Here is a 17,716-nt window from a genome sequence, read left to right on the forward strand (position 1 = left end):
TCGGAATGACATATGATGGAGAGATAACTAATATGATAGATGATAAAATTGAGATCCTCAAAGATCTAAATAGGTTAAATAATAAGTTGAAGCTGAAAAGAAAATTTAACAAAAACCAATAATAATACATAAAATGTATAGTTTTATACTTGATTTGAAAAACAAACAAACCCAAATGTACATGTATAAGATAGCACAAGTCTAACCATCTCACTCCCTTGCTTAAGAATCTTTAGTGGTTTCCTCTTGTCTCTAGGATTAAATTAAATTAAATTAAAAGTTTGTCATTTAAAGCTGTTCACAAACTTGCTCCAGCCTACCTCTCCAGACCCCTTTCACATCATTCTCCTTTATACACTATACTTTCCAGTTGAACTGACCTACATGCTCTTCCCTGAACTCAGCATTTGCTCTTCCTCCTCCATACCTTCACACAGGCTTTCTCCTGGGAATGTATTCCCCCCTCATTTTTATCTCATAGAATTCCTGGCTTTCTTCATGGCTACAGAGTGTATATCCACTCCTAGACTCTTTCTTGAGCTCAAGTCTCACATCACCAACAGCCTATTAAGCATTTCAAGGCACAGTTTGTGTATATACTTCAAACTTAACATGTCCAAAACAGAATCATTATCTTTCTTCCTTAACCTACCATCCCTCCAAATTTATATATATCTATATGGAAATGGCACCACCATCCTTCCAGCCAGCCAGTTTTTCAATCTCAGAGACTAGTCTTTCATACCACATATCCCATCCCAAGTCTTAAACCTTTACAACATTTCTCACATATGTCCCCTTCTCTCAGATCATAAAACCACTACTAAAGCTCAGGATTTCATTATCTCTCACCTGGACTATTGCAAGAGTCTCCTAATTAGTTTTCCTGCCTTATATCTCCCACCTCTAATATGTCCTCCATATAGCTTCCAAAGTGTTATTTCTGAAGTACAAACCTCACCGTATCACTCCTCTGCTCAATAAATGACCCTCTATCAGTGGCCTTCTCTGAACCTCTAGAATCAAATACAAACTCATGTCTGGAATCTAGTTGTTGTTGTTATTCAGTAGTGTCTGACTTTTTGTGACCCCATTTGAGTTTTTTTGTTGGTGGTGGTGGTTTTTGGCAAAGATTTTGGAATAGCCTGCCATTTCCTTCTCCAGCTCATTTTATAGACAAGGCAAACAGGGCTAAGTGACTTGCCCAGGGTCACCCATCTAATAAGTATCTGACCCTACATTTGAACTCACTGGGCCACCTAGCTGCCCTGGCATCTGGCACCCTTCACAATGGTTCTAGCCTACTTTTTCAAGTTTATTATATATGACTTCCCTTTAGCCAAACTTCCCCTCCTTGTTCCTCCAGGACATTGCATCTCCTCCTACCATGCCTTTGCACAGGCTATCTCTTCATCTTGACCCATATTCTCTCTTTACTTCTGCTTCTAAAAATCTTTAGTTGCCTTCAAAGCTCAGCTCAAATACCATTTCGTACAGGAGACCTCTCCTGGTTCTCCCAGGTGCTAGTATCTCCCTGTCAAAATTACTTTTTACTTATTTTGTATGTCTTTTGTACATAATTATACAAAGCATATTTTTTTTTCTCTGATGGATTGTAACCTCTGTGAGGGCAAGAACTATTTAATTTTTGTCTTTGTATCCTTGGCTAACAGAATACACTTAATCAATGCTTACTGATTGATTGTTGTATTAGATTAGAGAATAGAGGGGCTGGTTAGAAGTCATTTCATGTGAAAAATGTCCATAGTTGTAATAATTGAGAATTAAATATATCCACAGTGTGATATAGTGGACACAAAAAATAATATGAACTTAGGTCACATGAGCAGAAGCACTGGGTCCATAACAACAGAGGTGAGAATCTCACTGTATTCTGGCCTAGTCAGACCACATCTGGAGTATTGTGTCCAGTTCTGTATATCATATTTCAAAAAGGAAATTGAAAGATTTGAGACTAAGAAGAATTGGTTTGAGGAACTATTGATATTTTACCTAGAGAAAAAACTTAAAGGCAGACACAATAATTATTTTCAGCTATTGAAGGGATTCATATAGAAGGCTACCTGGAATTACTTTACTAGGCTCCAGAAAGCAAGACAGGGACCAGTGGGTGGCAATTAGAGGAAGACAGAAGGAAAATTTATTACCAGTTAGAAAATAGAATAAGCTGCTATGAGGATTGGAGGGGGTTTCTCTCACTGGAGGTTTAAATGACCATTAGTCTGGGATGGTCTAGACTAGATTCATATTTTGGATAAAGGCTGGGACTAGTTTAGCTTTAAGACCCCTTCTAATTTTTCAGTTTTCTTATTCTTTTATCAACAATGTTCTAGAAGGGATAGGGAGAGCAGGAGAGTAACAAGCTGAGAAACTAAGATTCAGGAACTTGGTAAGAAGCTCAATGTATTAGATGACACTGAAAAGACTTCCCAGAAGCTTAAATAGAAATATAAAGGCAACTAAAAAAAGCATGGTATGAATTGGAGAATGGCTGAACAAATAATGGCTATGAATATTGTGTTATAAGAAATGAGGAAGAGGATTGTTTCCAAGAAACCTAGGAAGACTTATATAAACTGATGCATGGTGAAGTGAGTAGAAAAAGGAGAGTAACTCATACATTAGCAACAACATTGTTAGACAAAAAACTCCAAAATAGCCAAGAACTCTGATTAATAAGATTCCAAAGGACCCACAATGAAATATGTTACCCATATCTTGACAGACATATGATGGATTCATACTTCAGATCAAGATATATGCTTCATAGATACAGCCAATGTGAGAATTTGTTTTGCTGGACCATACACACATACATATGTGTAATATATGTGTGTTGTATATATGTATATATGTATACATGTATGTATACATACATACGACACACATGTACACATATTTATATATTTGTTTTTTTTTAAAGGAGGGAGGAGTTCTACTTTTGTTTATTGGGTAGGAAATAGAAAATAAAAAAAACTGTTAATTGGAAATAAATTAAAACAAAGGTGGTTCTATGTGAACTGGATATTTTGTTGTATTAGTGAAATCTGAGACATCAAAATCTCTGCTAACTTAGACCACAAATGTAAGATTACTATAAATTATTTTTAGATTCAAAACAGCATAACAAATTTTTCTGAATTTTTTTTAGATTAGGCTATAAGAAATGTTTAAATTCTATGTAACATGTCTAACTGAGGAATGTGAATTTATCATTTTTAAGGAAAATACAATTTTATGCAAATAAAATACTTATACCAAATGATTATACTTACGCCAAATGATTCACCAATTGAAACCAAGATTCTGTTAAGATAAAATAAAGCAGATTAATTAGCATGAAAACATAAGCTAAATGACAGTTTAATATGAACATATTATTCTAAAAATTAAGTTTATTAAAGATGTCTTTATCTCCTACATCAATGAAAAGCTATTCTCATTATGAATAAAAGAGGTGCATAATTTTTCTCCTATATTATAGTGATACCTTAAGATTTTTAATGGTAGTTACTCTGAGCTACCAGTTTATAATATTAATAATAATAGCTAACATATAGTGCTTTAAAATTTGTATAGCATATATATATACATATTATATATATGAAATTTCATTGATCCTCACAACCTACTTATTTAATTTATAGATGAGGAAACAGACTCAGAAATTAAAAGACTTGCCCATGGTCACATACTAAGATTCTGAGGCAAAATTTGCACTCAAGTATTTTCCTTAGTCCAGGGCCAATACTCTATCTACTACACTGACTAGCTGACTCATGAAATCCTAAGTTATCACTGCAAAGAAATATCTCATGATGGAAGAAAAGAATATTAAATTTTATATGCGCAAAGAGTCAAATGAACAAATAAAATTTCTTCTAATAAATCACCCACATCTCTAGCATATAAAAAAAATCAAGTCAAATCTAACTGTAGCTTTTTGCCCTAGGAGATATACTTGGATTTTTCTAGCAGGTATTATAACTATAATAAAAACTGATATATGATCAAAGATATTGGGTATTTTATCATACATTTTTCCAACAGTACTTTCCAGTTTCACTAGCAAAATGGTTTATGATAAGAATGACAAACTTAAGGTACTATATTAGCATGAGGTAAATTGTTAAACAAGGACTATATTGTGTTACATATAGGTTTAGAATTCAATGTATTATATTTCAATTCTTTGAAAACTGGTAAAGTAGTAGAATATTGCATATGGTGTCGGGTACGGTCAATGTGTTTGGTTTTAATGAAAAATTTTTTTTACAAAATCTTTCTTACCAGGGAAAGTTCACTGAGGAAGTGTTGGGGAAAAAGGAGGGAACAATTCACCCCTTCTACACTAAAAAAAAAAAACCTTTTAAATAAATACTTGATTTTACCAAAGAAAACAAAACAGATACCATTAACAGTGTAGAATGACTCACTACTATCATTTAAAATCACTTAATCAGAACTACTTTGCATAAGGTTCTAATAAACTAATTAATGAGACATAGTTCTTGTCCTTTAGGAAGACAATATGATGAAGTAAAAAGGACACTGGACTAGATATCAGGAGGATCTGGGTTTTAGTTCTAGGTTTTATGTTAAATAGTTGAGTGACCTTGGGCAAGACATTTCTCTGGCCTGAGTGGTTGGACCAAGTAATCTTGAAGGTACTTTCTACCTCTAATAGCCTGTGATTTTATGAACTTACAACATAAGGGAATCAATGCTACTAGTAGAGCAGCTAGCCAAATGAAAACTAAATAAACGGTATATTGTACATAAAAATATTAGTATAGACAGAAGAAATGAGTAATGTTGTATTTATATTGCCCTAAGTGTTAAACATAAAGAATAAATCCTTTTTTAATGAATATTTATCATCACATTCTCTGCCTTCTGGAAATACACTTGTGTATTAAATATGACCTTTCACAGATGAAAAAATTAAAGTCTGAATGACTTGTTTATGGTTAAACAATGCATAGAACTTGGATATAAAAGGGACCTAGTCATTTAGTCCAACCCTTTCATTCTAGAGATGGGGAGGAACAGGGAAGTAAAATTACTTGCTCAAAGTAACAAAGCCAGTAGGAAGCAGAGCCATGATTCAAACCCAGGTCTTCTGAATCCTCATTGGGGGAGCCTGTCCCTATACCTGTTGCAAATATTTAAAGATTTGCTTATATTTCTACCTAATTAAAGATAACATATTTGCATGGCAAAAATTACTTTTTCTATATGTAATAAGGTTACTGGCTAATGAGGACTCAGTTCTTAAAGCATAAACAGTACTTTATGCTTGGTACTAGAAAATAAAAAACAAAACAAGGTAATAACAGATTTCTTCCTCCTTAGTTGTTTTCTTATCCATTAAGTACAATCTGATTGGCCAGTCATTTTTAGCATTGTAGTGTATTATAACTCTCCTGGGTTAATCTCCCCACTTTGCACACAAGCAAAACAAGTTTCAAATAGCCCATGATACCATGTAATAAGGCAAATGGAGCACATCAAAGCTAGGAAGCATTTGTGGTTGATGTGGATGATAGTATAATAATTCAATGTTGCACTGCACCTTTCATCTGAGCATCTAAAAGAGCTTCAAAAACACCACCTCCCTGATGCACAACAACCTTTTGAAGTGGAGACCTGCCCAAGGGAAAATAAGAAGACCATGGGAAAACCAGAAATAACAGTTTCAAGTCTCAATTTGCAATCACCTGTTGTAACAAGTTTGCACTCTCATCCTTATTGGTATGTTGCTTTTCTACTATGGAAGAATGGTCAAGGCCCACAAAAAGTGTTCATAAGACATTTGATGAAATGCAGAATGGTTAATAAATGAAAGGAAAAATCTATTTCATTTAGCAAATGGGTTCCAGTAAAAATAAGTGTTTCAAAGGCTTACAACCAAACTGACAGCCTCAGCTCCGTGTTAAAAGAAAGCAGGAATGAATAGAGATAGTGGTATTTGCAAGCTTATCCTTTAACATAAGATCTTTTTTTATTCATAAGCCTAAAGACACCACTTAGGTGGATGGTAAAGTTTAGATGTGAGGTTATGGCTTTTTTAACAAGGACTTTTTAATCTTGGATCAAAATTATTTCAATTTATTGTTCTTTGCCACTAGTTCAAAGAGAAAACTTGCACTAACCTTGATCTTGGAGTCATTTTTGTGGGAGTTGGCAGGCCTTCTGAAAATTTGTATGGACTCTTCAAGGGTGATATATAAATATTCCCTCCAGGAACACGTAAAGGAGAACTAGAAAACTTATAAGGACTCCGAGGAATGTGAGGTATCGGCGATAAGGTTGGGGGCTATAACAGCAAAAGTAAATAAATGTTTTTAACATTTTCTAATTGTAAAATTTGACACAAACATACAATATATTCTCAACATACCCTGGTGGAAGCATATTGTAGAATATTTGTTTTTAGTTTCTGCATGAAGACCAAATTGTAGAAGACAATGATGGAATCATACTGTCCTTCTCTGATCAAAACACGTTTGAAAGTCTGTGGAGAAAAGAATTATGCTAAATGAACATATACATTCACTTCAATATTTTCTTTTTTTCTTAATTCATACTTTTATTTAAATAGTTATGTTGTAATGTGCTCTTCAACAGATTAAAAAATTCAATCCAATGAATATTTAAGCAGGCCTTACTACGTTCAAAGAATTCCTTGTGGAGATGCAAAGATAAAAATTACCCAATCCCTATTATCAAGAAAGTTTTAATCTCATGGGTTTGGGAGTGAAGATGGAAACAATAAAACATATGATAATAATAATAAAATAAAAAAATAAAAATAATAAAACTATGATATAAGGCAAAATGTGGTAAATGTGAAGGAAAAGTCCAGACAAAAGTCCATAAAATTCTAAGGTGAGATCATCATCAGTTGTGTGCATTAGTAGAGGTTTCACGAAGGAGTCAGTCCCTGTAAGTCAGCTGGGACTTGAAGGAAGAAAAGGCTTTCAATAGGAAGAGAGAGAGATAGGAAGGAAACATTTCCATGCATGAGAGATGGGGGCTTACAGAAAGAAATAACAATCTAGCTTGTCTAAAATACAGAGCACAAGAAGGACAATGATATGAAATAAGGTTGGAAAGGTGGACTGGAGATGTAAAGAGGTGGCATATGCCAGTGAGTCAAACCACCACCACCACTCTGATAATTACTTCCCCTCAGATCTTAATGGAGGTGGCTCAGATCTGTGAACTCAAGAGCCCTGAAAATAGCAGTATTCCCAAGAATAGCAGCCTGCTTCTAGCCTGGGCCCTGCAGTCATCATCAAGGAGAGTCACCCTGGGAAAAACAGACTTAGCATTGATGCCAATATTGCCACTATTTGCTAACTGCTACTGATGGAATCCTGGGAATAACAACACAGCTCCAGACTCCAGCTCTCTTTTCAGCCCAACCCCCCCAGACATCAAACAAAATGCAACCTCTGTAGAGAATGGGACAAACATCCTCATCAAATCAATGCCCTGGACCAAGAGTCCTGGTAATGGCAGAGCCCTATTCCCTCTACACTCCACCTCACCCAACTGACCCTGTTTATACTCCAGTCCCTGCAGCCATCTTCCAGGGAATCAAATGGTAGAAATGTAACCTGGCAACTATTTCTGCAGCTATTAATTTACCAGTCATAGTAACTGAAGACCCAGAAAAAAAATTCCTTGTTACCAAAGTCCTTGGCACTATGAAATAGTTCAATATCAGACAAGAATATCACTTTATCAAGGGAAATAACATTAATGAAGAAACTTTACCATCTTTACTGCTGCACCCTGAGTACCTGGTGCCTTTCCATCTGACCTCAAGCTAAAACCTTCTTTCTGTGTCGTCTCCCTTTCTTAGAAGCAGAGTTTCTTGGGAGTAAGGTTGGATTTGAACTGAGTCTTGAAGGAAGTCAGGAAAAGTAAGAGGCAGTTAGGGGGAAGAGTATTCCAGACCTGGAGAACATGCAATCCAAAGGCACAGAGAAGAGAGCTGGAATGATATGGGAGGAACACCAAGTAGACCAGATCACAGGGTATATGGAAAGGAATAAACTAAAAGGAGGCTGGAAAGATATGAAGGAACCAGCTTGTGAAGAGCTTTAAGAGATAACTAGCTGCCTTCGTGTCTGATCTTGGAACAAATCTTGATAGTTATAGCAAACACCAGCGTTTTAAAATGACTTGTTTAGGCATAACTGACCTGCCGGTTGGAATTCATTCCAGCATACTCCAACAGGCCTTTTGGAATTGTGGCTGAAGAGTGTTCGTCACCTTCTCAGAAGTTCTGAGACCCTGACATTGGATTTGTTCTTCATTTTCTCACTAGAGATAATTTCTGGAGTTTGCATTAAGTGAAGGTCTTCAACGATCTGGATTTTTTACTTTTTTCTCTTCACATTTTAGTAGCTCCCAAATTACACCACTGATTTCAACTAATCCATACTTAAGGATGAAGTTTTGTGGGTTTTTTTTTTAATATTGCCCCATATTGTTGTGACTTAGAGCTCAGGGTACCACAGATAAAACCCTCAACAGTAAAAACTGTTACCAGTTTTGTTATGATACAGTACTGGCATAGAATGGAAGTCTATGGCTTTAGTCTACTCAGTTAACAACGCTGGTTTGCCTCCTTTAGTGGGAAACACATTTCTGACTTCCTTTAATGGGCCCAGAACACAAAGAAGCATCAATCATTCTAGCATCTTCTTTACCAAGCAGATCTCAGTGATTTCCATTCCATTAGGGCCGGCTGGCAACCCCATGCCATCATCTATATATGTCTTAGGTTCATAGGAACAATTTCATTACACTGGCTAAGACACAAACCAAATCAGTGGCATCTTCACAGACCAACTCTCCAGCTTTTCAGTATTCCTTCTAGAATTTTGCAGATACTCTAGTGGTCTCAGAAGACCTTGAAGTCCTCACTCTGCATAATTCTGGATAGTATCCTCCTCCTAACTCATAACCTCTCCTCCTTGCCACATGGACAATGGGCTTGGTTTGGAGGGCACTGTTGTGTTATTACTATTATCAGAAGAAGCTAAGCAGCACAGTGGATAGCATACAAGATTTGGAGTCAGAAAAAGCCGAGTTCAAATCCTGTCTCACATATTTTCTAGCTGTATGACTGCACAAGTCATTGCCACTGTTAGCCTCGGTTTCCTCATGTGTAAAATGAAGATATTAATAACATTTACTTCACAATGTTGCCATTAGATAACATATGTAAAATTCTTTGAGAACATTAAAGCACAATATTAAATGTTAATTATAATTATTATTACTCATCTTGTTCTTGTCTTTTTTAACGGATTTCAAGTAGAAATACAGTAGTATTAAGGCAAGTCATTATCCAACTATTCTTTAATAACATTAATGTTCTGTCTCATACAAATGGGGTGTGAGAGGAAGAACTGATGGGGGAGAAGGGCTGGTAGTTCTGGAACCATACTCTCATTGGAAATGGGTTAAAGAGGGAACAATACATATATATCTAGAAGGGGATAAAAGTCTTCTAAATTCAGAAAGAAATAAGAGGGTATGAGGATAGGGATGGGGGAAAGGGTAAGGGAAAGATAAGGAATAGGATAAGAGGGAGTATAGAAGGTGCGTAGATGAACAGAAATGGAATAAAGAGAGAACAACATAAATATTTAAAAAGGTATAAAAATTTTCTAAATTCAGAAAGAAATAAGGTAAGGGGGTATGGTGGTAGGAGAGGATAAGAAGGGATTCTTAGAGGGTGGAGCTGGTTAAGGAAGAGAAGGACAAAGTAGTGGGTAGAAGTAGAGAAATAAGGAAGGATAAGAATAAGGTGAGGATAGTGAGGAAAATAGGAAAGAGGAAAATATACAAGTAGTTACAGTTTAGAATGTGAATGGGATGAATTTATCCATAAAATGGAAACTGACAGCAGATTAAAAATCTGAATTCAACAATGTTATTTTCAGAAAATACAATAAAAATGAGAGATACATATAAACATAAAATAAAGTTGAGTGGAATTTATTATGTACAAAAAGCAGGGATAGTAATCATGATCTCAGATAAAGTTAAAATAGATTTAATCAAAAGAGAAAAATAGGGACACTACACTATGTGTCAGTTATATTAATCAATAGTTTTAGATCATATAAAATAACTAGACAGTATAAAAAAGTGAGAATATACCTGCCAAAATAGACACAGAAACTATTTGAAGATAAACACAAAACACCTTTTATAAAAACAAAATTAGATCTAAATAACTGAAGTAACATTTACTGTGCACGGGTAGGAAAAGCTAATATAATTTTTAAAAAGGACAATTTTACCTAATTAATCTATTTATGTAGTGCCATCTCAATTAAATTACTAATAAATTATCTTACTGAGACAGAAAAAATAATAACAGGGTTCATCTGGAAGAGCAGAGGGTCAGGAACTTCAAGGAAACTAGGCGGAAAAGATATGAAGGAAATGGATTCAGGAGTATCAGACTTTAAACCATATTATAAGATAAGAGTAGTGTTGAAGTATAAAATGAATAATTTTGATTATTTTATATTAAAAATTTCCTGTATAAATAAAACCTATGTAGTCAAGAATAATGGGAATGCAGAAAATCAGGGGAAAAAACTTTTTAGACAGTGTCTCAGATAGAATGTGATTGGGTCAGAATATTGTTGTGGTGTAGGAAATGATGAGCTGGTGGATTTAGAAAAATATGAAAAACTTTGGACTTAGGAAGAAAGATGCTATTGATCTTCAGAGAAACAGATGACAAAGGAAATGTAAATAATATCGCTCTACATATGTGTTTGAGTGTAAATGTATATACATATATGTTTATGGATATCAATATTTATGTGTGTATAATATATGTATAAATACATGTATACACATACACACACATATACAATGCTTAATTGTAGCTTTCTGAGAGAGGAAGAGGGGAATAAAGTAAAAAGTCCACAGCAGAAGACAAAAGAAAACCTACAAGGAAGCAAAGATGGACAGTTTTGAAAAGTATATGTAATATTTATTCTAGTTTTTCTTGAAATGGAAATTTATTGCTTTATATTGAATCCTCTCTTGTGTTCTGCTGTGCATATGGCAATGATTTTTTTCTTTTCTTATTTTGCATTTAAGTTCAAAGTTAATTTAAAAACTTTAAAAAAAATTCATTCATTTATTTATTTATTTTTAGGTTTCGACACTCATTTCCACAAAATTTTGAGTTCCAATTTTTCTCCCCAACTCTCCCCTCTTCCTCCCCATCTCTCCCCTCCCCCTCCCCATAATACCTTGCATTCTGATTACTCCTTCCCTCAATGAGCCCTCCCTTGTATCACACCCCACTCTTCTCTTATCCCCATCTTCTTTTCTTGTGGGATAAGATAAATGTCTACACCCATTACCTGTGTTTCTTATTTCCCAGTTACATGAAATAATAATTCTCAACATTCATTCCCAATACTTTGAATTCCAACTTCTCACTCTCTCTCCCTCCCTATTCATCTCCACTGAGAAGGCAAGCAATTCAACACAGGCTATATATGTGTCGTTTTGTAAAAGACTTCTATAATAATCATGTCGTGTAATACTAACTATATTGCCCTCTATCCTACCCTGTCCTCCCCCTTTTTTTTATTCTCTCATTTGACCTTGTGTTTACTTCTAGTTACTCTCTTCTCCCATTTGCCCTCCCTTCTATCATCCCCCTCACTCCACTTGTCTCCTCCTCCCCTACTTTCCTGTGGTGTAAGATAGATTTTCATACCCAATTTAGTGAGCATGTTATTCCCTCGTTGAGCCATATGTGAAGAGAGTAAGCTTCACTTTTCTCCTCTTATCTTCTCCCTTTTCTCCTCCATTGAACAGGATTTTTCTTATTTCTTTTATGAGTTATAGCCTGCCCCATTCCATTTCTCCCTTTCTTCTCCTAATATTTTCCTCTCTCACCCCTTAATTTTATTTTATTTTTTTATGGATATCATCTCTTCTGATTCAACTCAACCTGTACTCTATGTCTATATGTGTGTGTATGTGCGTGTGTGTGTATGTGTGTGTGTGTGTATGTATAATCCCTCCACCTACCCAATGTTGAGAAAAGTGTCAAGAGTTACAAGTACTATCTTTCCATGTAGGAATGTAAACAGTTCAGCATTAGAAAGTCTTTTATGACTTCTCTTTCCTGTTTACCTTTAAGTGCTTCTCTTGATTCTTGTGTTTGAAAGTCAAATTTTCTATTCAGTTCTTGTCTTTTCATCGTGAATGCTTGAAAGTCCTCTATATCACTGAATTTATTCCCTTGAAGTATTATACTTAGTTTTGCTGGGTAGGTGATTCTTGGTTTTAATCCCAGTTCCTTTGGCTTCTGGAATATCCTATTCCATGCCCTTTGATCATTTAATGTGATCAAATGTGATTAATATGAAGCTGCCAGATCCTGTGTTATCTTGATTATATTTCCACAATATTCAAGTTGTTTCTTTCTAGCTGCTTGCAGTATTTTCTCCTTGACCTGGGGACTCTGAAATTTGGCCACAATATTCCTAGGCTTCTCTCTTTGGGTCTCTTTCAGGTGGTGATCAGTGGATTCTTTCAATATTTATTTTGCCCTCTAGTTCTAGAACACCAGGGCAGTTTTCCTTGATAATTTTATGGAAGATAATGTTTAGGCTCTTTTTTTGATCATGGCTTTCAGGTAGTCCCATAACTTTTAAATTATCTCTCCTGGATCTATTTTCCAGGTCAGTTGTTTTTCATGAGATATTTCACATTATCTTCTACTTTTTCAGACTTGTGGTTTTGTTTTCTAACTTGTTGGTTTACCTCATAGTCACTAGCTTCCCTGAACTTGATTCTCTCTTTTAAAGAACTATTTTGTTCAGTGAGTTTTTGAACCTTGTTTTCCCTTAGGCTAATTCTGCTTTTTAAAGCCTCCTTCTCCTCACTGGCTTTTTGGATCTCTTTTTTCACTTCAGTTAGCCTCTTTTTAAAGGTGTTATTTTCCTCAGCATTTTTTTGGTTCTCCTTTAGCAGGCTGCTGACATGCTTTTCAAGTTCTTCTATGGCCTGAGTCCATTTCATATTCATTTTCAGGGTACTGGAGGCAGAGGCTTTGACTTCCTCTGACAGTATGCCTTATTCTTCATCATCCAAAAGGATGGAAGGAGACACCAATTCACCAAGGGTAACCTTCTATGGTCTTATTTTTTTTCCCTTTTTTGGGCATTTTCCCAGCCTTTGTCAAAATGATGGTCCTAGTGCTTCTCCTCTCCCCAGTACAAGGCTGAGATTCAAATCAGGTGCTCAATTCCCCCAGGGGCTTTGGGTGGGGGCAGGGCCACCACTGAGGGCTGAGGTTCAGATGAGCTGCTCAATTTGGCCAGGGGCTTTGGGTAGGAGCAGGGCCCCACTGAGAGTTGAGGTTCAGATCAGCTGCTCAATTCCCCCAGAGGCTTTAAGCTGAGCTGCCTGGACAATGGACTCAGGCTGCTTCCTCCACCAGCATATCTGCCCTTCTCCTGCTGCTGTGGCTTCCTGGGGCTAGTGCTGGGGGAACCCCGTTCCCCTCTTGCCCAGCTGAGAAAGCCCTCCCACACTGACCTTTGGAGCTTTCTTTGTCGCTTGTGGGTTGAGGAATCTGGGACACTCCCTGCTGAGAATTCTGCCCCAGAAGTCTGTTCAAGTCCCAGTGCCACGTGGCTAGGGCTGGGCTCCACTCTGCTCAGTGTCCTGTGAGACAGACCTTTCCTGTTGGCCTTCCATGTTACCCTTGGCTGGAAACCTCTTTCACTCTGTTGTTCTGTGGCTTCTGCTGCTCTAGAATTCGTTGAGAGTCATTTTTTACAAGTAGTTTGCTGGCTGTGGGGGAAATGCTAGATTATATACATCTTTCTTCTCTTGCCATCTTGGCTCTACCCCCTTAAAAATATTTAATGTTCTGTGAACTACTGCACAAGTGAATGAAACACCTACTTTTTATAACTGTATGAAAATATTGGGATGTAAAAACATCTTTTGTAGGGTCAGTGAAAGTATCTTTGTGACAACCTCCATAGCAGAAAGGATGGTGGGCACAATATATACGTACCTCACTCTATTTTCATTTCTTCTGCTACATCTATATATTTCAAAAATATTCCATTCCATGAGATTTGGAGATTATGGAAATTTAGGAAGTTCAAATCTATTAAAAAGTCATTTTAAAATTTATTGTGATCAATGTTATATCTGAAAAATTGTGGGCAATTATTTTGTCTTTGATAATGCTCTAGTTTCAGTGCAATTTATTTGTTGAATTCTCAAGGATATACAAATACTATGGGGATCCATCATCTGTTAGTTTAGTAAATATCTGGAGTTTATTACTAATGTAAAATTACAGTCACCAACTAATGTCTTTTAGATATTCAGTAGATGTTAAAATTATGTGTCACATAGTTTCTTCCATTTCCCTGTATATTTCTATTGTAATTGTCAGAAGCAGGGTGGCCTGAGGGTGCATAAATGCTTGCACTGAAGTCAGGAAGAGCTCATTTAAATCCTTATTCTGTCATATACTGGCTGTAGGGTCCTCATCAAATTATTTAATTTTTAATAATCTCAGTTTTCTCACTGTAAATTTGCTGTTATTAACTACTTCCCAAGGTTCTTGTGACAATAGTGTCTTATTTGATGTCCACTGCTTTCAAAGTATTCTCCCTCCTCAAATGATCATATATTTACTTTCTATATACATGGTATGCAGTGGAATGTAAACTCCTTGATGGCAGAGACTATTTCAATTTCTTACTGTATTACCAGAACTTAGTATCTTGCACCTAGCAATTAGTAATAACAGTAATAAAAATGCTTAATTGAATTGAATAAAATCAAATTAGCTCAGCTTCAGGGAGAAGATCAGGACTGAATATCTAAATCTGTGAGTCACCTGAATAGAAGGAATGATTGAACCTATGGAAATTGATGAACTTGCCAAGGAAGAAAGTATATACTGAGAAGAGGCCTAAGGATGGAGTGCTGTGGAATGGGAGAAGGAAAATACATCAGTGAAGGAGACCAAGAAGGGACAGTCAAGACAGGAAGAAAGAATTAAAGTAGTATTTACTGTTCATGATGTTCATATATGATTTTTAAAATAACAATTTTACTTAACTCCTCTATTATTCAATGTCATCCCAATTGAATTACTTGGAAAAAATAATAATAAAGTTCATTTGGAAGAACATAAGGTCAGGAACTTCAAAGAAACCAGAGGAAAAAAAAAGATAGGAAGGAGATATATTCAGCAACATCAGACTTTAAACAATATTATAAGATGCGAGCATTGCTGAAGTGCAAAAAGGATAATTCTGATTATTTTAAATTAAAATTTTCTTGTATAAATAAAATCTATGTAGTTAAGAATAGAAGAAATGAAGAAAATTAGGAAAAAACTTTCATAGAAAATATCTCAGGTAGGATGTGACTGGGTTGGAATATTGCTGTAGTGTAGGAAATGATAAGCTGGTTGATTCAGGAAAACATGGAACTTATGAAGGAACATGCTATCCACCTTCAGAGAAACACATGATAGGAGTAAACAAGCATAGTATGGTCTTACATATACATATATGAGTATATATGTGTATGTTAATAGATATCTATGTATATGTACACTGAACTGTAGCCTTCTTTAGGGTGGTGGAGGGAGGGAAGGAAAAAAATAAAGTAAAAAGTGCATAGAAGAGAACAAAAGAAAACCAACAAGGAAGAAAAGAAAAGCTGGGCAGCTTTGAAAACAATGTGTAGTACTTATTATATAGGTTTTTTTTGAAATGGAAATTTGTTTCATAATGAATCCTCTCATAGTCTGCTGTGAACAGGGCAATTTTTTTTTTCTCATTTTGTATTTAAATTTAAAATTTTGAAAAATTACTTAAAAAAAAAGAAAGGTAAAAGGATAACCTTTGTCATGAAAGCTGAAAGATTATCAAGAAAAATCAAGAGATCAATAAATGGAGAAAGGTAAAGGAAAATATGGTCTAAGGAAAGGCTAACATCCCAATTCTTACTTTTTAAAGCAAATTTTATTCTGTTAAATAAAATTTAATAACGGTCATCTTTGTAATTTTTAAACCTTAATTTAGATTTTTAAATGTCATTATTTTTTTCCAGATCCAACTTTAGTTAAGTTTAATTAACTAATAATATAAAACTAAGTGGTATTTTGTAGATTTGTAAAAATTATATAAGTGGACATTTTAGATGACCAAATTGTTAGAAATCTGGGAATGTTTAGTTAAAAATCAATTTATAGTCAGATCCATATATTATGATTTCATCTAGTAAAATTATCTAACAAACAAATCATTAAAATTATTTGGATTAAAGACTCACACTGAAATACTTTACATACCTCCTGAATGGCGTGGGTGAGGTCTTTGTATGCAGTAACAATGATTTTGAATTTAAGATCTATATTCTTCACTTTGCATATGCCATACATGGAACACATCATAATCTATTAATTAAAGAAAAGTAAAAACAATCAGAATTGTACTGTCCTGTCTAAAAAGTACACATCATCTTTCCTACCTGGCTCAAAAAGCTGAAAATCTAAATCCTTGCAGTATAATCAACTTTAATAAACAGATTACAAAGAGTTCAAAACATCACTACCATTGACTTCTCCTCAGAGCCTATATTCTGAAAACTTTTATTCCAGATTCTCTCACAATAAAAACATAGGTACAGTCAACTCAATTAACTAATTATCAGGTTTCCAAAATTCACATAGCCTTTGATTCTCCTTAGCATATTTACCAAAGAAGAGGTTACATTTATTTTAGTCAATTTTTCTGCTAGTTGGAAAAGTCAGGTGGGGAAGTCATTGAAAATACTGGGCTAAAGAAAGCAAAAGGGTGGTTATTTAAATTACTCATGGTTTCTTAATTATGGGCTTTAGGGTTTCATAATTCTGAATCTATCCCTCACCTAAGTGTCTATATTTTCTACAATAATTTTGCTTATGTCTTTTGTTCTAGCAAAAAAAACCCAAATCTAACGGGAATTCTAAACTGTTTTAAGCAATGATTAAAATAAACATACAATCTCTCAGTGTGCTAACATTAATTGGATATTTTGAATATTCAAAATGTAAAATATTTTGGAATGTTTGGTTCAAAATCAAATTGTATAGTCATACTGTATGTTTTGGTTTAATTTTGTTCTAATATATTTTCACTTATCTTTATCCCTTATATTTAATAGCAAAATTCTACTCATTTTACTCTGTGGATGGTGATTTTTATAAAGTCTTTATAACTGACTTCTCCCCTCACTTACAAATATTGTAAAGAATCAACAATTTTCATTTACCACAGCAACTAATTTTATTTTATGGTGAAGTACATCCTGAAGAGCTAATTATATTTTCAAAGACTGAATAAAGTGACTGAATCTCTTCAGTTTAAATGTATAATTCATGTACATTCAATATTGAAGATGGAAAAATGATTTTGCATTGAGTGGTAACTACCTACACAAATAAAAATAAAGTAAAACTCCATTATAAATCTATATGCTACACCACAGTGTAAGTCATACTAAGCCCCCTATGTATAGAATTCAGCGTATAATCTAGTAAACCATAAGTACCCCCCAGTAGCAGCATTACAAAGGGGTTCTACTATCACTAACATTTTAA

At 34.8% G+C, this 17,716-nt stretch overlaps 1 protein-coding gene across 1 annotated transcript in view; it reads right to left on the minus strand.

Moving 5' to 3' along the window:
- Positions 1-17,716, minus strand: part of RB1 (RB transcriptional corepressor 1) — a 182,620-nt gene that overhangs the window by 16,202 nt on the left and 148,702 nt on the right. The window contains exons 21-24 of the mRNA XM_072610548.1: positions 16,427-16,531; positions 6,425-6,538; positions 6,177-6,340; positions 3,297-3,327 (exon numbers count right to left, since the gene is read on the minus strand). Coding sequence (XP_072466649.1) covers positions 3,297-3,327; positions 6,177-6,340; positions 6,425-6,538; positions 16,427-16,531 — 414 coding nt within the window. The remainder of the gene's footprint in view (positions 1-3,296; positions 3,328-6,176; positions 6,341-6,424; positions 6,539-16,426; positions 16,532-17,716) is intronic.

This window comes from Notamacropus eugenii, chromosome 5 (genome assembly GCF_028372415.1).
Source record: "Notamacropus eugenii isolate mMacEug1 chromosome 5, mMacEug1.pri_v2, whole genome shotgun sequence".
Classification (NCBI taxonomy): domain Eukaryota; kingdom Metazoa; phylum Chordata; class Mammalia; order Diprotodontia; family Macropodidae; genus Notamacropus; species Notamacropus eugenii.